The 27,481-nt window shown below is 45.5% G+C and overlaps 1 protein-coding gene across 2 annotated transcripts in view; it reads right to left on the minus strand.

Moving 5' to 3' along the window:
• The window catches only part of LENG8 (leukocyte receptor cluster member 8), a 141,110-nt gene that overhangs the window by 75,773 nt on the left and 37,856 nt on the right, over positions 1-27,481 (minus strand). For both annotated transcript variants that reach the window (XM_086930261.1, XM_086930262.1), the window contains exons 9-11: positions 19,139-19,276; positions 18,638-18,935; positions 17,483-17,584 (exon numbers count right to left, since the gene is read on the minus strand). In XM_086930261.1, the coding sequence (XP_086786387.1) occupies positions 17,483-17,584; positions 18,638-18,935; positions 19,139-19,276 (538 nt within the window). The remainder of the gene's footprint in view (positions 1-17,482; positions 17,585-18,637; positions 18,936-19,138; positions 19,277-27,481) is intronic.

Consider the following 27,481-nt stretch of genomic DNA (forward strand, 5'->3'; position numbering starts at 1 on the left):
GGCCTCTCACAGGATGCCCATACAAAAGTTCAAAAGGGCTGTAGCCAACCCCCTTTTGTGGGACCTCTCTGTAAGCAAACAGAAGGCAGGGCATCAGGACATCCCATCTACGCCTGAGTGTTTCAGGTAGTCCATGAATCATCCCTTTTAGGGTCCTGTTGAACCTTTCAACAAGCCCATTGCATTGTGGGTGATAGGGTGTAGTGAATTTGTAATTGACACCACACTCCTTCCACATAGCAGTTAAGTAGCTTGACATGAAGTTTGCACCTCTGTCAGAGACAACCTCCTTAGGGAAGCCCACTCTGGAGAACACTCCAACTAGGGCCCTTGCCACCACAGGTGCTGTGGTGGTCCTAAGTGGAATAGCTTCAGGATACCTGGTGGCATGATCCACTACCACCAGTATAAACTTGTGCCCTGATGCTGTCTGGGGTTCCATTGGACCAACAATGTCAATCCCCACTCTTTCAAAGGGCACCCCCACCACAGGCATTGGTATAAGGGGGGCCTTTGTTGTGCCACCTGACTTACCACTGGCTTGGCAAGTGACACAGGAGCGACAAAACTCCTTGGTATCCTCATTCATGTGAGGCCAGTGAAAGTGTGAGACAAGTCTGTCCCAAGTCTTTGTCTGGCCTAAGTGACCTGCTAAGGGAATCTCATGGGCCAAGGTAAGTAGGAAACCTCTCTGAGACAAGGTTACAACCAGCCTCCTGGTCATGCCAGGCTTGGGGTCTCTTGACTCAGTGTACAGGAGTCCATCTTCCCAGTATACCTTGTGGGTACCTGTGGCGTTCCCAGCAGCCTCAGCAGCAGCCTGCTGTCTGAGGGGTTCAAGAGAAGGGCAGTCTAACTGGTCCTTCCCCAGGTCTTCCCTTGAGGGTCCCCCTGAGCCCAAGAATTCAACTTGATCAAGTTCAAACTCCCTAGGCTCAGTTTCCCTCAATTCCTGTAGGTCAGCCTCCTCTGAGACTTGATCCACAACCTGGGGCAAGGGGGAAGGCACAGCCTTAACCCTACTGCTCTTTTTCTTGGAAGGTGCCTGGTCCATTGTTCCAGGATCCAGCACCTGTTCAGTGGGGCATTTTCTGGCCTGTGACCTGGTCACAGCAAACACATGTGCTGGCAAGCCTAACATTTCCAGATGAGTCCTCTGCTCCACTTCTGACCATTGTGATGACTCCAAATCATTGCCCAACAAACAATCCACTGGGAGGTCTGAACTAACTACAACCTTCTTTTGGACAGTTACCCCTCCCCAGGAGAAAGCTACAATTGCCATACTGTGATTGGTAGTGACATTGCTTGCATTGGTCACCAGGAATTCTGTACCTGGCATGATCTGTCCAGGGTCCACAAAGCTAGGTGTCACCATTGTGACACTGGCACAAGTGTCCCTATAGGCCTGAGCCATTTTTCCATTAATAAAAGGTGTCTGTCTGTATTTGCCCAAAGTATTGGGACTGATGTCAGGGGACATATCCATATCCCCTGTACTGACAAGGACAGCTTGAGTAAGGGTGCCAACTAAGTTGTCACTCCCCTCAGAACCCAGGGTTAACCCTACTAAACCCTTGGGAGGTGCACTACCACTGCTGGCTGTACTAGGGGGCACAGGTGCCTTAGGGGCTGCAGTGGCAGGAGTCTGCCCTCCTCCTTTCTTGGTGCACTCACTAAACCAGTGAGTTTTACTTTTGCAGTATTGGCACCACCTTTTAGATTGGCCTTCTTTCTTCTTTTGGGGAGCCTGACCCCCACCCTCTTTGGGTTGTTGGGGACCTGTCGAAGACTTCTGGTCATTTTGTTCCCCTTTTGAATCCTTACCCTTCTGGTCTGCTTTCTTCTGACCACCTTGATTCTGGCCCTGGTTCTGTTTAACTCTTGTTCTAACCCATCTGTCTGCCTTCTTTCCCAATTCTTGGGGAGAGGTCAGATCTGAGTCGACAAGATGCTGATGCAACAACTGGTTCTGACAATTGTTTAAAATTTGTTCTCTCATCATCAAATTGTACAATCCTTTATAATCAGTAACCTTACTGCCCAGCAACCAGCCCTCAAAAGCCTTAGTGGCACAATCTACAAAGTCAGCCCAATCTTGAGACTGAGTTTTCTGGGTATCCCTGAACAGCACCCTGTACTGCTCAGTGGTTAGGCCAAACCCTTCAACCAGTGCATTCTTCAAGACTTGGTAATCATTAGCATCCTCTACCCTTGTGGTGAGGAGCTTGTCTCTTCCTTTACCCTCAAAGGAGAGCCACAAGATAGCTGCCCACTGACTAGGGGGAACACCTTGCACAGTGCAGGCCCTCTCCAAAGCAGTAATCCATTTGTGGATGTCATCCCCTTGTTTAAAGGGGGGCACTATCTTACCAAGGTGTTTTGTATCAAAACTCCTTTCCCTATTGCTAGGTACAATGCTGCCACCAGTGGGGACTGCCCCACTCAATTGTTGCTCTCTAGCAAAGGCAAGCCTTTCTTTGGCCAGGGCAAGTTCTTCCCTTTCAATCCTCAGATTGGCTGCCTTTTCCTTTGCCTCATACACTCTCCTCTGGGGAGATGTCATTCCCCTTTGAGAGGAACGTTGAGAGCCATTGGTATGAAGGGATCTGTTAGAGCCTCTAGATAGAGACCTAACTCGTCCATTCCCAATGTTAAGCTGACCTGAGAGTGGCCCCAGGGCTCCCCTAGAGTCCCTCTCATGTCTGCTTAAGTTGGTCCGGGTTAGTCTAACGACTTCTACCTGTCCCTGGTCTGCCTCACCCCTAGACTCCAAGTCATCATCCTCATCATCAGCATCATCTGCTTCCTGAAGGGGATGGTCTTGGCTATCAAAGGGACCCCGTAGGGAGGGCATGTTGCCTTCTGAAGTAGAAGGGTCTGGGTTACCAGCCCTTCTTGCATCATGAGTCTCTAAGAGACCAATCAGAAAAGCAGTTGTGGGGTTAGACCCCTGCTTAATCTTCCTAGAGGTACATACTTGTCGTAACTCCTGGAAGCTAAGCACAGCATATCTTGAAGGTATGACCTGTGGAGGGTCAACTGACACAAGGGGAGACTCAGTGTTTCCTCCTTTGTCTGACATGCTGATTCTAGTGTGGTGTAAGTGATGCACCTACCTACACTATGTGTTATCTACTGATCCCTTGCTAGAGTTGCAGCCAAGGTGTGCTAAGCCTTGAGGAGCTACAACAGCTGGTTCAGTAGAACTCAGAGTATTCTAAGCTTTAGTTATATGTACCTAACAGTACTTATGTGATCTTTCAACAAGATATTCTTAGGATACGTGTGGTAAAACAACAGCAAGCTCAAATCCCACCGCTGCCACCAATGTGAGAAGGTGGCCTGATATGCAGTGGTCACTATTCTAGTGCCCACTATGTATCAGTCCAGCAACCCTTATTGATGATTGGTTGTAAGTCAACCTTATAGACCAGCTATCCTAGTAGCATGGATACGAGCAGTCTAAGGCTAAAGACTCGAGAGGGCGCGTTAAGCCAGCTGTTTACCACACATATACCCCTTGAATACCCAGTGAAAGGACACCACACAAGTGTTATGAAAATAAACAGTTATTTATTAAAGATCACAACAGCCCTGTACTCTTTATGAGGACAGGGTACTAAGCACAACCCAAAAACTCTTACAAAATACTTAAGTTAGCACAGTATATACAAATGCCCGAGGGGCACGGAAAACCATATACTCTAAAAGTGGAATGTGAAATTCCTAGCAGGTAAGTACAGTACTAATAGCTTTTGGAATCGCTAGGACTTGACTAGGGAATCGTTAGATTACGACTAGGAGGCCTAGGGGACTCGGGTGCAGTGTGTGCACTCTCACGCGAGATGCGGACAAAAGTCTATGGTAGCTAGGAAATAGAAAGTTAGTGTTCTCGGGCGAACCCGACCTGGTAGGGAGAAAACGAAAGTAGATTCTGACCCTTGGATAGTGAGGCTATGCTGGGGCACCGAAATGCCGAAGTTACCTAGCCCAGGGGCTGCAGCTGCATAGGTCTGAAAAGACGTCGGGAATCCTCGTAGACGGACCAGGAGCCGGAAGAAAAGATGCTGGCCGGTGACCAGTGAAGAAAGTTCAGTTGGATCCAAGCCTGGATCTCGAAGATAGATGACACCTGAAAGCAGAGGGGACCAAGTTCGAGACTACTAGCCAGTAGTCAGTGGGCACCAGGAGGGCACCGGATGGTAGCCACCTCGACAAGGTGAGTGGGTGACGCTGGAGCTCGAAGATCTCACGGACCAGGAGGCGTTGTCGGCGACCAGGATGGAGGATCGAGCTGTCCCACGAAGATAGAAGCTGTCGGCGTCGCTGGACCCAGGATTGGGCAACAAAGCCTTGGCAAATTCAAGCCCACGCGGTGGACCTAAAATGGCGTCTGGAGTGGACCAGGAGGGTCCGGGGTGCCTCTCTTGAAAAAGGAAGCAAGGGCCAGCCTGGAGCAACCAGACCAGCAGAAGAGTTGTTGTCGGGCGTCGTTCGGAAGGCCACAAGCCAGCCGGCTAGTAGCCAAACAACGCGGTGCACAGCAAACAGCAGAAGGGCCCCACGCCGATCGTGGAGATGCAGGGAGGCTGACCTTGGGTGCTGGAGCTGCGCAGGGTCGGGGCTTCTCGGACCCCAAAGCACTCACCAGTGGAGGACACGGGGGGCTTGCAGTAAAGATGTCGTGCAGTCTTGGCGATCGTCGGTCCCTCGAGGTCTCGTCGCACTCACGGTTCTCAGCTTTGCTGTAGAGGTGAGTAGAGGTCAGAGGTGCCAGGGAAGCCGGGTCTCGTCGAGCTGGGTCGTCGGATTCGTGATGAAGGACTTGCAGCAGACCGCAGTGTTCTTTAGGATGGTGCCCGCTTGATGCAGGGTGACTACTCCTTAGCCACAAGGGAGAATCTTGAAGAAGAAATCGTGAAGTCCTTTCGAAGAAAGTGGTATCTTGATTCCAAAGATGATCTAATTTGTACAGGGGGCCCGCTCCTATCTTTATACTAAAAAAGGGGGCTGACCCGGTGACTAGGTCCTGCCTATGGGTGGGACCAGGAGGGGGGTGGTTACACCCCTCTCCCCTGCCGGACTTCCCCAGGCCAGGGGCTGGTGTGCCCCTGGAACTGGTTCTGACTGGCCTATGCATAGTGAGCACCGGGGTGCCACTCAGCAGTCACCTTCCTGAAAAGCCCTGCCTACCCAGGATACACAAAACCATGTCTGGGACGGTGCTAGCACCGCCCCGGACAGGAAACCCTTTGTCCAGGCCTCCCTCGCTGGAAGGACTCCCAGCAGCAGGAGGTCAGACTCGTGTCTGTGGTGGCAGCATCCATTTTGTGGAGCTGAGGCTTCAGTTAACTTTAACCGGGGTTCACAGTTACATACATGTCGTGTCCCTCTAGAAGGGTGGAATGCTAACCCCGTCGCCAGAATTGGCGAGGGGTTAGTATTCCAATTCGTATGACACCTTACTCGACATGTTTTGATAAAGCAATACCAAAGTTAGCATTTAACCGCGAGGATTATAATGCACTTAAGAGTATATGGTATGCGATATCATGGAACAGCTATTAGGACTTGGTTCCGCAAGCTGCAGACAGGCTCAGCTCATGCCAGAGCACCATCTCACACGATTCCAAGCACTCTGCCTTCAGGATTGTCAAGGCCTGCCATAGGAGTGACTGATAGGAATCTGTGTGTCCATTTTAGGGTTAGGTATAGGTATACTACACCTACAGCAAAGGGTGATTACACGACTTTGCCCCAGCTGTCATGCAGCCAGTTGTGTCAAATTTAGGAGGCCAGCCAGGGGTGGCATAATACATGCTGCAGCCCCTGGCAGCCCTGGGTACACCTATGCCCTGAGTTACAGGGTCTGATAAGGTGGCCCAGTACCAATTGGTAGATGCACCTAGGGTACATGAGGTAATTTAGAAAGAGAACAGCCAGGCTGTGGGTCTGATTGGCAGGCCCACAGCCAGAGAAAGTCGTAAACCAGTGAAACAAAAGCAAAAAAATCTGGGTGATCATAGGATTGCAGACCCTACTCTCCTACAAACGACAGTTCTTAACATCGTGACCCGAACCAAGACACCACAGACAGTCGGAATGCGGATCGGTGATCGACATCATCCGGGAACAGGAACGACATTGTTTGAAACCCGTCTTCCTCGACGACATCTTCGGCGATGAAGTGAATTCCAACAGAGAAACTATAACAGCTAAACAGCGAAAAGATACTAAAGTATCGCAGAAGATCCCAGAAACCGTTAGCGTCGACGACGCGGAAAAAAGGGAACTGACGTCATCACGCCGACGTGGGCCTTATATGGAGTCGGTGACGTCAGACGGAGTCGCGCGCGAGGCCGTGCTCCTATGACGTCGTCCACGCCGGCGTGCTACGAAGAATTTTCCGAACGTTGCTGGCGCAAGGGGGATATTCACAAGGTGAGGAATCCACACGGCAGATGTATCTATCAGAAACCTGCATAACTACTGAATAATTTGTTAACCATTTCAAATGTAATTGATGCTAGTAATCTCTCACCTGGGTATAGAATTCTATCTAGAGCACATTGTCCTGTCTATTCAAAATTATTTGATAGGGTGACCAGCCCAGTTGACCTTTCAGTACCCAAGGGTTTTGTCGTGAATTGACTACCTTGCTGGCATCCTGTCCAGTTGTTACCTGCTTCACGGAAATCTGTAGAATAACTATTGTGAGCTAAAGGCCTGGGAATTCCCACTGGGTTCCTTACAACTGAGGGACAAATGTGTCATTAATGCCAATGATAACTATGAATGTGCAATCTAACAAATGTAAATTGTTCATGCTTGGGTAGATTGAAAACTAAAGCAGAAAGGACTTAATACCACCCGAGTGGAGTTAAAATAGTGATCCACAGAGTCAAGAATGATTTTGGTGAATAGTAAAACAAGTAATGTAAATGCACTGTTTGAATTGTAAACGTGGTCCTAGAGGCGACTAAAAGAAAGACAAGAAACTACCTTGAGAGTATAAAGCTTTTCTACTTTTATAAAAATTAAGGTGTAGTGTCATTTTTGGATGGATGGACACTGAGTTACTGAGTGGGTGAGACGCAGACTTAACACATGTACCTTTGAGATAGGCCTTCCTACTCTGTGCCAAGCTACCCTATGTGACTTGGAGACCCCAGGTCCAACAGGCAGGAATTGACTTCTTGTTTGTGTGGGTAAGAGAGTCTCCAGGAGAAAGCAAGCCTCTAGTTTCTCCCCCTCAAATGTTATCCTATATGTCTGTGCAGCATTCTTGACCACCATATTGTAATCCCTATATCGTCTGGTGGTGAAGGTCTCAAAGGGTATGGGTTGCTTCTCCCTCGAAGTAATACAGGGCCTGTTCCTCCTGTTCTTCGACCGGTTCAGGAGTTCGGCGGTTCATGGTCTTCGAAGCCCCTTTCGACCTCGGCCTTCAGCAGGATGGTGTACCGACTCTTTTTGTTGATGAAGTCCTTCTTCCGCTACACGATGCTCGCCATTTCGGCCTCGAGCCTCCTTTTCATCTCGGCAGCCTGTTCAGCGTCGAGGGCTTGAGCTATTCGCGGTCGTCGACCCTTCCTTTCTCGGAGTAGAGGAGTCCTTTTTTGGGGGCTTCCTTCGACAACCTTGATTTTTCGTGGGTCTTCGCCATCTGGGAGTCCTTTTTGAAGAATCCGCTAGGCTCTTTGTCCTTGGGTTCAGTTACTTTTGTCGAGTGTTTCGACTGCACTGTTCCCTTAGAGGAGTTGGTCTCACTCTTTCGAGTGTTGTCGAGTGTTTGGGGGTGTGTGACTCATACCTCCTTTGATGTTTTCTTATGGACTCAACGACCGTGCTGTCCTCTGGTCCTTTGGCAATGTTGTCCTCCTCTCCACTGGAGAGGCCCAAGTCTTGGAGCGATGGAGGTGGCCCATGCGTGGTGTGGTGTGTTTTGCCCTGCTCTGCCTCGCATACCCTGAGGGTCTTGGGTGTGAACGCCGAGCACGCGTTGCAGTCCTCACTGTTGTGGTCGAGCGGCAGGCAGAGGATGCAGACTGGATGCAGGTCCTTCTGGGCGTATTTGTGGTAGCAATTGGTGCAAAACTTTAAGGGGGTTTTGTCCATTCCTGCGCTCATGTGTGTGCATTCTTGTGTGAATGCAGAGTTCTCTCGGAATTTTCTGCTCCTTAGTAGTCTCAGATTTTGTCTATTTTTCCGTTGATTCGTCTTCCAAAACTCTGGAACTCCGACAACAATAAAAAATAATCTGAAGATGGCGACCTAAGGAGGGAGCTTCCGGAGGAAGTGCAGCGACATCATGAAGGACACCAAACCGTGGTATGTCTATGCCCACCTGGGTCACGGGGGAAAAAAAAAATGAAAAAAAAAAAAAGACTACAATTCCAGACCCAACCACTAGATTGCGGAATAATGCACAGCATAGTGAATCCAGAAAGATTCACACTGCAAAACTATTTAGAATCCGGTCTCTCAAGCCAAACTTCACCCCACAAAACTCATTTATTTTATTCCTCATTTCATTACATTTTTAAGTCTTGGCTAGACGGCACATGACTGGTCTCGAAGACCTTGTGTTTAATCTGTGGGACTAGCCCACTCATAGGCTTACCATTTCCTCACTTCATCGTTGGACTCTTATCATTGGTCTGTGGCATGCATGCTTCATGCCTCCTCTTCGGTTTAGCCCTTCCCGAGAGCATGGACCAAGTACTTCTGTATATCTACAACTCCCGCTTCAGTAGCAACTTTTGAATTTGTGTTGGAGCACTTCACAAGAGTGCTCGTATTTTTAGAAGCTCTGTCTCCGCCCACCCGAGCTTCATTTTGAACTGCTCCCTTTCCACCCCCCCCCCCACCCCCCCTCCCCCCACCTGTGGGCTCTTTCTTAAACAGCTGGATTTCACCGTAGCCAACAAAAGTAAAAAGACCATTGCTAGTTAAACAATATCATTCCATGTTAAAAAATGTATATACTATATCTTAATACGTGCATGAAGTGTCATGCATTTAAATTAGAGCTTTGTTTTACAGTCTGGTGGGTCTCTAGTGCAGAGGTCTTCAAACTGTAGGGCACACCACTTGGGGCTAAAGGGGAGGGAGGTGGTGTGCGTAGAGTCTTTAGAAGGGGATGCCGCCCCACACACCACCAGTAATTCTGGAGTCCCATACGTGTACGCAGTTTTCAAAACATATTTTGTAATCTATTCTCTTAGTTTTGTATTTTGTGGCCTCTTTTTTAAAGGCAGTTGGGCTTCAAATCCAAATGTTCTATTTCAACGTAAACCATGCTGCAGTAACACTGGGAGCACAGTAAGGAAGCAAGGGTGTGAAGGGACACCGAGCAGTGCGTCAGAAAACACTTTGCAATTAATTTTTTTTATTTAAGCACTCTGCAGACTTAGGTTTCCACTAACAAAAAGACAATATACATTTGGCATTGGCATCATGATATTGGTCACCATCTACAGTTAATTACAAAGCGCTATTATTGAGCCATGTAACTAAGGTTTGCCATCAAGTACTGATATTTTTTATTAAGTAAAACATTTTTACCCAACTTTGTATTAATGTATGGCTTATTTGGTGTTTTTTCCAGCTGCCAATGCATGCATTTCCTCCATTAGTATTAGTTGTAGTGAAAAAAGAAACAAGCATAACAATGTAAAGTCAGCAGCCCTGCCAAGTTTCCCAGGTCCATCCTCTATGTGCTGCTCTAGTCCAGGTTTTCACTTTGAATTTGAACCATTCAATCACCTCACGGACCCCCTCCCTGCCTCCGCAGTAAAAGACTTTACCCCTTTGCTTCTCCCTCTCTGGATTAAAATTATCAACAGCTCTCTCCAACAAGGAAGCATACCCGACTCCCTCAAAGTTGGTCAGGTCACACCTCTACTAAAGAAACCTACAGCCGACCCCTCTGATCTCAACAATTACCGTCCCATCACCAATATCCCCACTCTCGCCAAACTGCTGGAGAAATGCGCACAACTACAATTGACTAAACACATTGAGCAATTTGATCTCCTCAACCCTCACCAGTCAGGCTTCCGAGCAGGACACAGCACAGAAACTGCTATGACTCACATAATTGACGACGCACTTCAAATGCTAGACCAAATCGACACCTGCCTCCTCATCCTTCTTGATCTCTCTTCAGCATTCGACACTGTTAAACATGAGAATCTACTAGAACTACTAAACACAAGAATGGGTTTATCTGGAACTGTTCTAAAGTGGTTCACTTCCTTTCTTCACAACAGGTCGCAGAAATTCAAGAGCAACAACCTGATGTCCTCGCCAATACCTGTAACGCTAGGCGTCCCCCAAGGATCCTCTCTATCCCCAACTTTGTTCAACCTAGTCATGGAACCTCTCACCACCTTGCTACAAGCATCCAATGTACACTTTCACATGTACGCCGATGACACCCAACTTTACCTCAAATTACAATCCCCCAATGACATCCTGCTCCTGAACTCAACGATCAGATGCACCCAATCCTGGCTTGCCGATAATCACCTCAAACTCAATGCCCTGAAAACAGAGTTCCTTCTAATCTCACCTCCAGCGAAGATATCCACCACTCAAATTTGGCTTAAACTCCTAACCGCACTCAATGTCCAACCCACCATCGTGGACTCAGCAAAATCTTTAGGCATAACACTCGACACCAATCTCAACATGCAGCAACATATCAGCAAGGCAACAAAGGGAGCGAACTTCCAGATCAATACTCTGAGAAACTTAAACCCTACCTCCCAGCCAAAGACTTCCAAACCGCAGTACAAGCACTAGTCATCCCACGAATTGAATACGGCAGCACCGCCCTCTGCGGACTCCCCCTAACTACAACCGCACCACTAAAAGCTTCTCTAAATGCTGCAGCGAGACTCATCACTGGGTCAAAAAAGCACTCCCACATTACCCCTGACTTGAAATCCCTGAATTGGCTGCCTTTTGAAGCCAGAATACATCTGAAAATCGCCTGCATGACACACAAGGCGGTACACCTAAACTCACCCGGCTACCTCGCTCAGAAATTGACAATCTCTGGGGGAACTAGAAACACGAGAGGCACAAACAATCTTCTGCTGAAACCTCGAAGATTCCGGAAGGAAAAAACATACAAGCGCTCCTTCTCAGGAATTGCGCCTAGGATTTGGAACTCACTCCCGCCTGAAACCAGGCTTATCTCTTCCACTACATTCTTTAAAAAAGAAGTAAAAGCTATCCTCATGGCTAAATACACTTGAACTACTATCTCGAACTCTGTTAACACCCTGCACCGATCTGTACTACATGTTTGACCCCTTTACTTATTTGTATGATTTGTTTTATTACTCACATGATTGGCTTTGCAGTCACCTATTTGTACTGTGTGATCTATTGATTTACTTGTTTGACTATGTTCCCTCATGTACCCTTCTATGTAAAGCGCTCTGATATCTGCGAAGATCTTGTTCGCGCTATATAAAACTTTGAAAATAAATAAATTCTGAACTTGTAGTCTTGTTTAGTTAATTATAAAATGGGACCCAGTCTCAGAATTAAAAAAATAAGCATTTGCAGTGCAATAGTTCTTGCATTTACCAGTTTGAGCTATTGGCATTGTAAATGTTAATGCCTTTGATTTATGCGTTTACAAAAACCTGCAAGCGGTACATAAGGACCGCTTACAGGTTTTGTAAATACAAACAAAAAGGTATGGTCATTTACAATTCCAATAGCTCAAACTATCTCAAATGAGAGACCTTAAGCAATCGCGCACCACACTTTCGCTTAGGATGTTGAAAGCTATAGCGTGGGCACCGCCAGTGTTTGAAAAGAAATAGAAGAAAAGGGTGTTTTCTATTTCTTTCATTTTGAAGCGATCACGACACCCACGCTTTAGATGTTGAAAGCTAAAGCGCGGGTGCCACAATTGTAATGAAAGTAAATAAATAGGAAGAAATGGTGGCCATATTTTTTTGTTTTGTTATTTACTTTAGCTACAATGGCGGCACCCGCGCTTTCGCTTTGAACGTCTTAAGCTAAGGGTGGGTGCTGCGATTGAGAAAAAAAAAAAAAAAAAAGTGGTGTACCCCCCCCCCCAATTTGTTTACTTTTAAAAGCACTTCCAGCACCCGCGCCCATTAGAGGTTTTAAGCTCTGGTGCCATGATTGTAAAAATAAACAAATCAGAAAAAGTTTGTCCAGCATATAACAAAAGAAGAGCGTGGCTGCCATAATTCTTGCTGAGGCGTGCCGCAATGGATATAGGATTTAAAAAAAAAAGCATGGGGGGGGGGGGGGGTGTCCTCCCTGTGTTGCAGGCAGGACAAACCTATTTAAGAACATTGTTCTGAGGCTTTAATTAGAGCCTGATGAGTAGCACATGTAACAGGGGATGTCCTACTGGGAGGTTACAAGAACAGAAAAGGCTGTACTAAGGAGGGACTACAAAGTACATTGACCAATGAAAAAAACACCATTTACAAAGGGCAGGGACCGGAGCCAATTAAAAGGAAAGTGGGCAGAGCTTCGTGTCCTTATGATGAATACACCATGTCTCGAAGAGACAGCACAAGCGCTGCCTAGGCGAGAACATAAACTCTGCACTGAAGCACTACATCACGCATGGGCCTGTGAAACTTGGCAGCTATGCACTTTAAGTGGGCTGGTACAGAGTGCCAGCACTTTAATTTGAGTGGGACAGTACCAGCACTTCTTAACACGGGTGCAATACTTTTGACTGGAGTGAACCAGCATTTCACAAAAGCAAGCAGGGATTCTGCTAAAGAGTACCTGCACTTGTATATTTCCATTAAAAGGACTGTGTAAATTTCAAGTCCGTACTCCATGAATGGGTCTGCCATTCACAATGGGTCACTGTATAAGTTCTGTTTAATTTCCTTTGCAGACTAATGGAGGGTCCAGGCAATGCTAAAAGCCAGTTTTACTCTATTAAAGTGCCAAATAATAACTGGACAAATCTTTATCGTATCAGAATTGAGGTCATTATATTTCATCATCGTCTCAGAATTTTGACTATTTTCCAAGGGAATGTTGAAACTATTAATTGTACATACATAAAAAATAGTGTACTAGCATTTTCGATTCAGAGTTATTGCAAACTCATCAAGTTGCTAAAGTGTTACATTTTGCTTTTACCATAAGGCTCTGGAAGACCTCTTTCTAGAGGTCTGCAACCCAAAGCCACTTTTTATTCATCTCTTGAATGGAGTTCTTTCCATGAGGCGTAGGCCGCACGGCGCCGATAGGCCCAAAGGCCCGCGTCGACGCACCGGAATGTAGCTGGAGATGTCGAAAGTGTGTTCGATGTCGAAAGAAGGTTGTTTGAAGTTTCTCGCTTCGAAAGAGCAGAAAAAGTATTTTTCTAGCCGGAGCGGAAAACTTTCATCCGAACCCAGTGAGGAAAAAAACAATCTGAGGATGGAGTCTATGACCATGCGCAGTATTGTCCAAGGGAGGAGTCACCTATCTCGTGACTACAAAAGACTTCTTCCAAGAAGACAACAACCTGCAATCATCCGAGCCCAACACCAGGTGGCGATCTATTGCTAAATGTAGGATCTGCAGCTCATATGCCTCGAACATTGCTATTTCCATTTTAAAGCCATAATACTATTTGCACTTAATGTTGTTTTGATGCCAAGATCATACACTGACGGCACACATGCTTTAAGTGCTCTAAAATACAAATTAAAAAAAAATATCCCAGAAGCAAACAATTTACTGCCAAGTTACCTGCATAGGCTTAGGTCTGAACAAACCAACCCCTTTTACCTCTGTTTGAAAGGTTTTACTATCAATAAATCTATCTCTGTTAAGTAGCGCCCTTACCCTTGTCTCGATCAATCCCTTCAATGGTTTTAGGGGGCCCAACTCCAAAACATTTTTCTCAAGGATGGCCATGTATAACACAGTTTGAAGACCAATGCTGTAGTCTCTGAAAACTGAATATCCCACACAATAGTCCATCACATTCTATTTGCATTATACAGCGCAGGCTGGGTCAGTGCATTTTACATGCCTTTCAGCCGTGCTGCTATTCAGCATGGCTAAAAGTAGTGGCGTAGCTGGGCACTGGCTGCCTGCAGCGGTCCCAGACGCTGCTACCCCGCGGCCACGCTGAAGAGTGGTGGTATCTGCCGATATTTCCTGCATTAGCCGCCCTCGCACATTGCAGCACCAACAGCCCTCGGATTGCCACAGAGAGATCTATTTGCTTTGCCAATGCTTGTTTTCTTTGAGGCCATTATATAATTGGGGGCTTATTGCAGATTTGCAGTTCACTACCTTTTTCAAAATTAGATTTTTTGATAGAGTACTTCTCTAAAATACTTTAACAAATCTACAAACAATCGTTTCTACAAACACATTTAAACTGACTTCAGAAATTCAATAAATCAAACTAGAACTACCGCTTCTGCACAATGTTAAGAAAAAGAACTGCCTGCTTAACTAAAGTCTTACAGACCGTGCCCTCCCCTAGCTCTTCCGGCCTCAGAGAAGCCAAGCCTATGCTGCAAACAGCCCAGGAGTCTGTTTCACTGTAAGAGGCCCAGCCTCAGCATGCAGTAGGAGAAGGAGCCAGCAAAGAACAGACTTTCACACTAAGTGTCCTGAAATAATATGTCCTGTAGTAACGGCTTTGCTCCAGCTACGCTGCAGCAGTTTCTCAAGTGGCATTTATTCCCCAAGCAGATGTGAGAAGGCAGGAGTAAAATCCCAAAAGGTGACAGTTGCAGGGGAAGCTGCAGAATCATCACCATGGCCCCTGTCTTTCATATCTTGGAATATAGCCATCTCCCATCTATATCTACCCAATCTGGTTTCAGTGTGGATTCTGGACTGAAAGCTCTGGAAATCTGATCAGCAACAGAGGGTAAAGGTTTACCTCGGGACAGAAGAAGTCTTTGGACTTTAAAAGAGCATACTCTTTGTGGTGGTCTGGCAATCTTTGACCACTAGAGGAGGATCAGTGTTTGTCTGTCACAAGTATTTATGAAGAGCTAGAATAGACAATCACCTTTCAGACTAGGGCCTAAATCTAAAAACCTGCAGAACTGCTGCTTGACCCAAGGACAGAACCAGCCAAGATGCTAGACGGCACGCATGAGGAGTAACATGGGATGAGAGCAAAGGCATGGCTGACTGAGAAGAGAGAAGACTGAGTACCCTTCTTGACCCTCGGTGTACCTTTACCTACCCTTCTTTGCCAGCTGTACCATAGAGTAGTGTCTGTGCCACTGGTTTGAGAAGATGATCACGAACCTGGAAAAGTGTGAACAAACAATCTAGATCTTAAGGTTCCAAGATGTTGCTGTGGTCAACCCATTGCCACTGACTAGCTTTTTCTTTGGGAGCTCCCCTGGTACATGCGCGTGCCTAGCCAATGAAAAAATATGACAAAACAAATCCTACAAATACAGGGCCCTGAACGAGTAATTCAACTGTGGGAAAGACCGTGGTCTTCTACTTTCCCACTGGCGTAAAGACTTAAGGGAATTGTTTGGCCCTCAACTGACCCCTAGTGGTCCCTAATGGCCAGTCGTGAATGTGAATCCTGTTTGGATAGTGGGTCTTGAGATAGACGTTTTTGATGCAATTGGTTTAGACTATATTTAGGGGTACCTACTTTGGATTCAGATGCATCCTTATGTAACATTGGTGGTTAAATTAAAGTAATGCCTTTGAAACAGTATCCTAGATAAAGAGTCCCTACTGTTTGCTAACAATGCAAGGCAAACCTGGAGTATTGCCTTGGTATCAATGTCATTCATACAACAAGAACAAGTGACAATGCATTTCCCTCCCATTGTGGATGAGCTGGGTGTGGAAAACAGCTTCCACAAAAGCATCTGGGTAGCGCATCTAGTGAAGTTAGATAACAATGGTTGCATCCATTTTGTATAATTTGACATTGTGATAATTCAAGGATGATGGGAATTATATACAATATATTAATTGCTTGACCTCATGTGACAGTCTTAAATAAAGAGTTTACACTTTGCTTTTAGTAAGTTGCCTGTAACTCAACACATTCAAAGGCTTGCACAAACAGTACAGTTCCATGTTACTGCATTCTGCCTTCTTGCAACAGGCCCTATAGGGCCCAAAAGTGTATTCAGTCACATCAGCTAATGCGGACTATTGTGATTGCCTTTGGGTGTAAATGGAATAGTTAAATGTCTGGCTTTAGATACGGGGGCTTGTCAAGTACATATAGGGCCGTACCATCTTATTCTTGTTTAACGATGTACTGTAGATTGTAGAGCACAAAATGTTTCTTCACCACCTGCTGGGACATGAGCTGTTACGCAGACAGATAATGAAATGTTGCGGATTGGGACTATAGATGCTCATGTTTTACTTCTGCTTATTCGAGCACTTGGCACCCAACTGAGGCTCCCGTGCACGTTAAATACATTTCCTTTATCTCACTGGGGGTTATGACTGAGTATGATTTTGGGTTTTAGAGATTTTTCACGTTTCTACACTTTCACCTACCGAAAGGTAATCTAATGTATTATTCAATAGAGAGCCCTTTTAAACGTGAGAGGTAGTACCCCTTGGAAAAGGTGTTTTGGTTGCTTATTCACGGACACTAAATTTAATTGAACAAAACCTTTGCAAACTCTTGCACTTCGACATGACGCCGAACATTTTCATATGGTGTCTCCCTTGCTCTGCATACAAGTCATGTAATTTGTCAGATTGATCCTGCATGGCTACACAGAGCAAGGCATTAATTACTAGGCGGTCTATTCCCAAATCAAGACATTCAGGGGGAATGTTAAATACCTGCTACAAAATAAGATAACCATGTGGCAAGTCACAGATTTGCAGTGAAAGGAGCAAAGGAATAAAATAAAAGAATTTTGACCCTATGCACCAAAGAGCTAATTACAAAGACAGCTGAAAATGGGAACTGGTGAACATTCACACATGGCCTGTTTCCTGGTAAAGTAAAGGGGGAACTACTCCAGTCATCCATAAGCGCATAAAGCTCTGCACTAATTATATAATGAGGCGAGGTCCCGCTATTGTGGCCGTGGTAAATAGAGAACGGAATTAAGAGAACTAAGAGGTAGTCTCAAAATTGATTTCCAAATTTGAAATACAGCCAGATCACCAGCAATGATCATTTGGCTGGAAGATTGAGTGACATTACATCAGTTTCTACCCTGGTTACGTACCTCACGCTTTCCAGAGCCATTAACAAAGTGGCCCCCAATATAACTTTTTCAACGGTGTTCTCTTTTCACTCAGTTGCTATTGTCAATTAATTTCTTAGCATCCCAGGACACACATCATGAACGGCGTGCTACTGGTCTACGGAAAGCAATTAGCTGAATAAATCAAACTAGAATCGCATTTTGTGTGTGGGAATGGCAGAGACCTGAATTAAATACTGGATTCGAACCAAGCCCTGCCAAACTAATAAACCAAACAAACATACTGTTAGGTCCTGCCGGATGGACTTCATCTGCTCACAGGCGAAGGCATAGTCTTGTTTATCTTTCCAGTGGGATTTTACCATGACGAGAGACTTCTTCAGAACCTATGGATGGACAGCAAAACAAGATAAAGTCTTCAGAAGTGCAAGGAGTTTGATATCTACAGTACAAGTATAAAGAACACCAACTCAGAAGAGAAGCATTAGAAATTAAATTTCCCTTACTACTCATGGTTTCAGGTTTCTAACAGCATTAATACCTTTGACGCGGCGGCTATACCGCAGTAGGGAGGGGGAGGGGGGGGGGGGGGGGAGGCGGGGCGCAGCTCACCTGCGCGGGTGACAGAACCGTTCCGTCATGGCTCGCGGGTGAGCTGTGCTTGTGACGGAACGGTTCCGTCACGGCCCCGCCCGCTTAATGAAACGCACCGCGCAGGCGCGAAATCAGTGCCGCGCAGGAGCGAAATCAGTGCCGAGCAGGCGCGGCGAGCGGGCCATGACGGAACTGTTCCGTCATGAGCACAGCCCACCCGAGGGCGTGACGGAACGGTTCCGTCAATAGCGCCGAAAGGGTTAACTAACTTGATTCCACTAGACACGGGTCAGCTGCATGACAGTCATGTGACATAACCGGCAGTATTGTCCTTTAGACCAATAACTCGTTTGCAGGTTTCTCTGAGGAAAGTTAGAAATTATGAGAGAAACCTCACCGCACCCTTTGGTAGGCATGAAGAGAATACATTTTTTGTCAACGGCACAGAAAAAAAGAAATTCAAAGTTAAACAAAGTATGAAAAGGAGAAACATGATCGCAAATGTGCTCAATATGAAGCTGAGTAACAAAGGAATAGAAGAAGGTATCAAGAAAGGTAGGGAGAAGATGGATTTTGCAGTATGCCATTACAGAGTTGACAAAGTAGCTCCAATTAACATATCAGAGTTTCTCAGCCAACACCAGAAAATAGATCACAGTAGCACATAAGCAAAAGAAAGATACAACTGAAAAAACAATTCTGGTGGCAGAGCCCTAAGTGACATAGAAGTCCTATCCCGTTCCTCTAAAACAGGAATTGCACTGAAACCACTAGTATTTACATCAGGAGCTGAAGCTGGAAAGTTTGGGGGATAAACGGATATGGAGAGGGTGCTAGTAACTCACCGGAACGCTGCGGACTGTTGATGGATCTGGGGCGCAAGTCAGACGCAGGTAGTGTTTCGTAATGTCTTGGCAAGTGCCACTAATTTTGAGTTCGTTCCAGTCCAACGAATCTGAATTACTGGGTTCTGCGCTGTTTATCTGCAAGACAAGTGGTTCTACGCGTAGCTTTTTGGAGTGTGTGTGCTGGAAGCGGGCAGCTCGCTTCTGCTTTTTGAAGTCTCTCTCTGGCTCTTCATAGTCTAGAGAAATAGTTTTCTTTCGGCTGCGCTGCTTGGTCACAACTTGCTGATCGTACCTACTGAAGAAAGACAATAGATTTAGCATGTTATAAATAAGAAAACTTTCTACATCCACTATACTGCAGTTTTTTTAGAGCTGGTAACTACATAGCTAAATGTGATACTTTGCAGACAAACGCAACAAGACTACATTCCTTCAGGTGTTCAAGCTCTCATTCACACATACGGCCTACAGAAGTACTGGCTTAGCACAGCATTATACCTTTTCCCCCTTTGCATTCTCCCATGCCCACGGTCCATGTGTGCCCCGGAGTCACGGGTTTTACGGGTGCTTCGCTGCCCACTGGGCCTAGCTTCGCTGCCAGAAATCGAGCCACTCTCAGAATCTGAATGAGAATTGCTGCAAATAGAGCACAAGTTTCAAGTTTTTATTTATTTATGTTTTGGAACTCATGACAGAGGTCCACATAAAATCACCAAACAATGAAATTTATACAATTTTCAGCAAATATTACAAAAAGAAGAAGTGATACAGAAAAGGAAACTAATATATATCTAAGAAACTTTTAAAAAAGTTAAAAATTGTACAACAAAACCTCTCATTTGGCGGATTACAAATAGCATCTAGGAAAGCAGGTCTCAGCCATTTAAGACGGTGTTGTTTTAAAGCCGGACATACAAATAATACATGTTTAACATCCTGTTTTGAGGTATTACAAAAATTGCACATTACCGAGGAGCCATACCATCTTGACAATAAATTATTTAAAGGAAGTAGATCCTGCCTCAGAAGGATCAAAAAACTATGTACCCCATGGGGAAGATTCCAGGAAACATAAGGTTGGATAATCCTAATTTGATAGGAATTAATAACTGGTAGGGGACCTCTTTTTACAATGAGAGCCTCCTTATCCATTACAAAGCTTAGTTTCCATGAAGCCAGTTTTAGGGTCGATTTTAACTGGTATACAGATAGAGAAAAAAAAGAGTAGATTCATCTAATTTCAAGAGATCAACTGCTAATCTAAAATTCTTTATAATTAAGGAGTACTCTTTTAGGGTTCCAAGAAGTTCTTTTTGGATCCAATATCTTAAAGTGCCTGGTTCATCACCCTTTGCCAAACTGGAGACCCACCGTACTACCCCAGCAAGGCCCTGGACCCAAGCACTTCGTACGCCAAATTCCAGCCTAAGAGCCGCTATATTACAAGTGGTATTAACCATGCACAAATTCCGTACATTTTTTTCTTCCGTGGTGTTCAGGAAACCCTATTTCCCCACTTCAAGTAATTCTATACCATATAGTAGGGAGGCCGGGACTTTAGCTCTAAAGACCTCCAACAAATAAGCAAAATGTCTCTGGCCAGTAGATCTATAAAGGGTGTTTAGACCCTTCCAATGAGCCATTGCCTTCCGAATGTTATTAGCTATATGGGCCTCGTCACTTAACGTACTAGAAATTATTTTCCCCAGAAAAACAGAAGAATGAACCACTTCTAATCCATGACCCCCTATATTCCAGGAGAAACTCCCATATTTTGGCTTTTTCCTTCCAACAATGCACATAACTTTACTCTTGGATACATTTATCCTTAGATGGTGTGTCTCTGCAAATCCGTGGAGTGCTTGCAAAAGATTATTCAATCCACTAGGGATCAAGTCCAAAATTAGTATATCATCTGCATATAACAGACATACTATCGGTTTGCCCCCCAGTACTGGGGCAATACCATCACTTGCCGATAAAGTCTGGGGAAGATCTGATAGGTATAAGGAAAACAGTAATGGGGCCAACAGGCAGCCTTGTTTCAACCCATTGGCAGACGGGATAGCTTGAGAGAGGCCTCTTTCCCCTCCCAAAAGCACGCTACACCATGTATCGGAATGAAGCTCTCGGACCATGTCCAAGAGCTCAGCTGGCATACCTAGGTCCGATAGTTTTCTCCACAGCAGGGGACGATCAACTTTGTCAAACGCTGTGGAGAAATCTATGAATGCTGCATAAATTCTCCCTCCCCGGATTCTGATGTATTTCTCCAATAAAACTTGCAAGGCAGTCAGATTGTCCATGGTGCCATGCCTTTGCCGAAACCCCGTCTGCTCAAGGGGCAGTATATTATTCTCCACTACCCAATCATTAATTAATTGCAAAAGGCATTTGGCAAAAACGTTGCCAATAGCATCCAAAAGGGCAATTTGACTGTAATTTTGGGGAGCATTTCTGTCTCCCATTTTATACAGGGGGACCAGTATGCTACCCTTCCAGAAGGAAAGAATTATGTTGTGCAAAAAACAAAACTTAAACACAGGGAAGAGAATCTTACTCCAGGTAACACTATTTTGTTTTAAAACAGAGATAGGTAGCTCGTTCGGGCCCATAGCTCCCGACGAGCGCATGCCCTTAATAGCCAGTTCAATAATCCTTTCGGAAGGCGGGACAAGCCCGGAATTATTCTCTTTCGTTCTATCGCAAACTACTACCGTTCCATTTCCGGCATACGAATTCAAGATGTATTCTACCCATTTTCGTTCTTCAATCGGGACTGGTAAGGATCTAGATCTTACACCACAACCTTCCCCAATGATCGACCAGAATAGTCTAGTTTGGCCGCTGAAGGCAGCCTCCCGTAGTTTAATCCATACTGAGTCCTCGCTTTCCTTTTTTAATTTTATTTTCAGCCTTTTTCTCCTCCTTTTTAATAGAGCCAATCTATGATACCTTAAAGGACAGTGACTCAGATATTGTTCTCTTACAAGGTTATTTATATCTAAATTGAGCAACCGGAGGGAACTAGGAAGTTTTTAAGTTTGAGCTTTTTTTAACGTTTTTTTTGCAACCAATAACACCTTGCTCAAGAAGTCAGCAAAGCATATTAACTCAGAACCCTTCCAATTGATCAGATCATTCACTGCGATATCTAGGAGTCTCCCAATACCTCTAATTGCCTTAAATCTAAACTCGCCATTTACCTTGTTCTGCCAGGAGTGAGCCGAGCAACACAGAGAGAAGTGCAGCGCCTGGGGTCTTTGCCTGCCCGCCTCCCGCCGCCTAACTCCTTTGCCTTCACGGAGTAGGGCCGCGGAGCGTGGGCGGGCCCTGGGAAAAACTACATACCCCAGCAGCCCTAGCGGCATACGACGGAAGCGTTTGGCGCCAGGAGGCGCATAAAAAGAGCGTCAGACCCGTCTCGCGGGACGCGAGCAAAGCCCGGGCCAAGGGCGGGCCCGTTTTAGCCCGTTCTAGACCGAGCTAGGCTGGGCTGGGCCGCCCCTCTTGGTTCTACGATCCGGTTGGCAAGTTTCCCATTAAAGGTACTGTTATTTCTTTGGAAACTTCGTTACTTGTTCCCCATAATTCTTGTGCCAAGAATTCTGTTTAACAATCAATCATGACAAGGGGGTCTCGAAGTAGAACAGCAATGAAAACTGCATTAATCACTGGACCAATTGATCAATTTATTACCAAAACTAATGAGGCTATTGACCTAAGTATTTCCCTGCTGGAAGGAAGGGTGTCACAAGACTTGGCAATTGCTAGGAGATCCTCCATGGGTCCCTTAGCGTTTGCAATATCCCCACTCCAATCTGTATCACCCATTCCGGTCCTATTGCTTCCAAATGTTACGGCAGAGGTCCACTCTATCCCGAAATCAGTTGATTTGTCAGCTACTAACCTTACCTCTGATTTTGACTCTACGGGGAATCTTGAGAAAACCCCAGACCTCCAGCTAATTCTATCTGAAGACAAATGCCTTGAGAATTTGCCTAAGGGGGCAAAGGGTGGCGCTATACCAAAACAGGGCAAAGACAAGAAGAAGGGCAACATCAAAAAACCCCAAAATATACTTACAAACAAGAAGGGGGCAACTGCTCCATTGCCGTTGGGTGCCCCAAGTGATTCTATCACTTCACTTATTAACTCATTAGATCCTTCGGTAAACCTAATAACTACGGGTAAGGAGGGTGGTATTTGTAGTTCATGTACTGCTAATTCCCATCTTTTAGCAAACATCAGGGAACTATTAAAGCACTTTTTGCAACCGCTAGAACGGAGTATAATGTCAATTGAAAAACAACTTGCAACACTTTCCCAGAAGCCCTCGATTCAACATAGCCTGGGTCAAACCAACCCTGGGGCAGGTATAACAAACCCCTCCAGAGCAGGAACACAAGGGGCTCCTTTAGATGGTGGAGCCAAACCCTTTAAGGCGACAAAAGCTCAACCTATTCAAACTAAGCCCAAAAAACCAGAAACCCCTTTATCAACTATTCCTGGGAGTGGGTTTGCGGCCGAGACCACGGTCACCAATTCTTCTACTCGGCCTACCATTTCCTAGCCCACACCCACTCAGTCAAGTACTAATAAGGGATCAACCCAGCTCCTGAACCAAAGGCCCACTCTCCCATCAATGCCCCAGCACCCATCATCGAACCGACCGGATGAGGGAAAGAGGGGTCCCAAGTCCAAACGTACTGTCCACCTACCCCCGGAAGCATCCCCCTACACTGTTATTCTTACTGGGGTCCCGGAATTGCCTAAAGACAAAGAGGAGCCGTCCTGGTCCCTTAGGAATAAAGTCTCACAGTGGCTTAGCATAAATAGGCCCCTACAACCACCCATACAAGCCGTATTTCAGCAGCGCGTAGAGCCTCGTGGATCGGGGCTGAACCCAAAAGTATTCAGGGTGACTGCATCATTGTAACCTGTGATGACCCAGATATTGTGGACCATATTTGCTCTTGGCCTGCTTTGGACAAGAAAGGGGGGATAGATGCCTATCACCTTTCCTTCTTTTATCCACACGGGCGTAGCCACCAATACCAGATAGTCACAAAATGGGTGCAACCATCTGAACGTCGGCAGCTGATAGCCCCAAATTGGGCGCAACCACCAGTGCGCCAGCACCCGATAGCTCCAAACTGGGAGCATCCACTTGAGCGCCAGTACCCGCTAGCTCCAAACTGGGTGCAACCATCTGAGCGCCCTTGGAACTATGAGGGTTCCTGTCATACTCAGGGGAACAGGAGTAGTGACTGGGAACATCATCCACGGTACCCCAGCAGTGACCACCATACAGCAGGGGGCTGGGGTTTGGAGAGGTATTCCGGTTAGCAATAGAGACAATTGCCTGGATATGGTCGATTGACCGTTAGTTATCCCCTATAGTAATAACTCGACCCATGGGGCTCCAGGGCGAGAGGTGAAGCCTAGGTGTACCTCGGGTACTTTTTCAGAAACCCCCACAGAACCAAATCTACCTAATGACCTAAACATCACTATACAGACAGTGGGCACTCCAAATCAAGGTAGTACATCTGATATAGAAGAAGTTCTATCAGTGGACCAACAGGAGTCTTTGGTAGTGTTTACAGGCGTCAAGTTGGGAGCCCCGGATATAATGATGACCAGCAACGAGAAAGCGTTATCTTAACCTCAGCTGTAGCTGTGGGGTACACACTTTTTACCTGGAATATAGCCGGTATCGCAGGTAAATTGAATACCCCATTTTGGAACGAGTTTATTGGGGCCGGTCATGACATAATCTGTCTCCAAGAAACATGGTGTCAAGAACCTATATACGTAGGCTACTTATCTTTTAGTTTAAATGCTTCTAATTCCCCAACAGGCAGAGCTAAGGGGGGCCTACTGCTACTAATCTCCAACGAGTTGACCAACTTTAAAATTATAAAATATTCTACTGTAGGAACACACAGTCAGGTGTTACGGTTGGAATCTAACAGGGGTAGAGACCTAATTCTTGTAAATTTTTATAATAACAATTTTGACGCTTCCAGGGGAAACATTCTATTCCCACTGGAAAGTGAAATCAAAAGGGTATTGGCATCATCATGTAAACTGGCATCCATTCTATGGGCAGGCGACTTTAATATTCAGCCATGTCCTCTAGCATTGGGTAACCCCTGTGGTTTTAGAAAAGAGATGGGTAACGGCGGTGTGGTAGACAGTTAGGATTGTTTGCATTTTCCACACTGTAACTATGGCACGATATTAAACAAACTGTTAGTCAAATTAGACCTAGATCTGCTTTGCTGCAATAAAAATAAGTTCAATCTCACCTGTCCCACATTCACTGTTAGGAATGCCAACACCAATATAGACCACATTCTGCGGTCTAATGATAGTGAATATACCAATTTGTGGGTTAGGGAAGAAACCTTCAGCGACCATAATAGTATCTCCTTGATTCTACTGGGATGGGGTACAAAGACTCCCACTAAAGAATCCTGCTCCACGGATATAGCCACCACGAGACCGAACGGCCCAAAGATCAAATGGGCCGGAATTGATCCAGCAAAAAAACACAAGGAGGTAGTGGATAGGTGTAGAAATGAAATTTCCTATTGTTTGGGAGATGTCATCAATCCTACAACCCTACTTTCGAGCTTGATTAGGATGAATGTAAACATCGAAGGGATCTTCACAAAGAACCAGCCTAAAACCAAAGTTACTAGGATGGGTTGGTTTGATAAACCTTGCACCTCGTCCCTCCGCGAACTTAAAAAAGCACTAAGTAATAAACCCAGCAATATCATCAACATCAAAATATTGCGTGCTAATTACAAGGTGGCTCTTTCCAACAGGAAAAAGGTTCTGCAAGAAGAAGCATGGCACAATCTAAACGTAGCAGCTGAAACACTAAACAGTAAACTTTACTGGGAAACCATCAATAGCCCTTTTCTAAATACAAATGGCATTCCGGAATTAACCTCATACGTTGCATGCAACGCCTGGATAGAACACTTTTCTAACATTTTTAATCCTGAGGGGAAGGCCCTAGAAACCCAAGTCATCAAGGATTCTGTTTGGCTGTCTTTACCATTAGGTATAAGTTTGGATGAGGTCTATGAAGGCCTGCTCAACAGTAAAGGAGGAAAGGCTCCGGGTCTGGACCGAGTACCTATAGACTTACTCAAAACCGAAATTAACCTGTGCATTAAAAACCTGTGAGGGTTTTTAATGCAGCAGCAGAGGGCCGCCTTCCACCATCCTGGGGACAGCCGGTTATTATACCGCTATTCAAGAAAGGCAGTAAATCGGAAGCGTGCAATTATCGTCCTATTTCCTGCTGGATGCATCAGTCAAGGTAATGAGTCGTATCTTGCTGAAGAGACTGGAAAATTGGGCAAATGACAAGGCTATTTTAACCAAAGTCCAATACAGATTCAGGAAAGGCATGGGGACACTAGAACAATGTGTAAACCTAGAGCTCCTAAATCAACAAATATACGGAAGTCAAGACTGGTAGCTTGTTTCTTTGCTTTGCGGACCTGAGCAGCGTGTTTGATCTGGTTGATCACTCTATACTATGGCAGGTCCTGATAGACCTGGGCGCACCTAAGGAGACTGTACATTTTTTGGCCAGGCTTTATGATAGGCTGTCATGCAAGGTGCGTTATGGCCCCCTAGGCGAATGCACCCCTTTCCTCAAAGTTTCAAGAGGCATTCGCCAGGTTTGCGTACTGGCCCCCCTTTTATTTTCTCTTTTCATCAACCAAATTGATTCCATTCTGTGCCAGATCCCCGCAGATGCACCGTTGATAGGAGGAAATCTGGTCCCAATTTTATTGTATGCGGACGACGCTGTGCTGTTGTCCGGCACACAGATTGGTTTACAGCGTCTTATTGACAGTTTTATGTTGTTTATTGAAAGTAGGAGACTATTAGTAAACAAAACCAAAACCTTTGTAATGTCTTGCAGGATGAAAGCCAAGAAAGCAAAAACCAGCTTCTTCATTGAAAAAGTTAAAATGACTCAAGTCAAAACCTTTTGTTATCTGGGCATCACCTATGCAAGTAACGGGTTGTGGCAATCCGAGTTTGACAACATTAGTCTAAAAACAACGAGGTCTACCAATAGTATTTTTTAATTTTCTTCCAAACTTGGGGTGAGGAGCATCAAGGACATGATGAACATTTACAATGTAAAGTGAGTTACATCAGCTCTGTATGGTGCGGGGGTGTGGGGACATTGCATTGGTTCTTCCATACAGAGAGATGAAAATAAGTTTTTGAGAAAATTGCTATGTGTACCGACTTCAGCATCAGTAGAACTGATTCACGAAGAAGTCGGAATCAATCGCATCTCGGACCTAGCTGCATTGCGTCCCCTGCTGTTATGGCGCTCAATCTGGGCCAAAACTGAAATACAATTTACCCAGGAGATAATCCTTGATTGACTCAGGCTGGACCATTCCCCACGTATCAAGTGGATTAAGTACATATACTATTGGTTTCATCTTTTATTCCAGTTTGATATACTCTTCAACCCTAAATCTGTTGTTTCTATTCCCAAAAAAGACATAAAAAACAGGTTTCTAAGTTATAAGAAGGAGTGTCACGATAGGGTGTCTGGAACGCTACAATCTGTGATGTTTTATCGGGACAGCAATCTAACTTCCGGTTTCCAACCTTACCTTTCTGGTGTTACACGCAATTCTCATCGGTTTGTTCTAACGCGGCTAAGGTTGGGAATCGTACATCATCTTGCTGCATTCCCTATAATGAAAGCCAGATCTGATACCGCATGCCCTTGCGATAACATTTCACGCCAGAGCTGTTGGCATTTTCTATTTTGCAAATTTT

Source organism: Lissotriton vulgaris, chromosome 7 (genome assembly GCF_964263255.1).
Source record: "Lissotriton vulgaris chromosome 7, aLisVul1.2, whole genome shotgun sequence".
Classification (NCBI taxonomy): Eukaryota; Metazoa; Chordata; class Amphibia; order Caudata; family Salamandridae; genus Lissotriton; species Lissotriton vulgaris.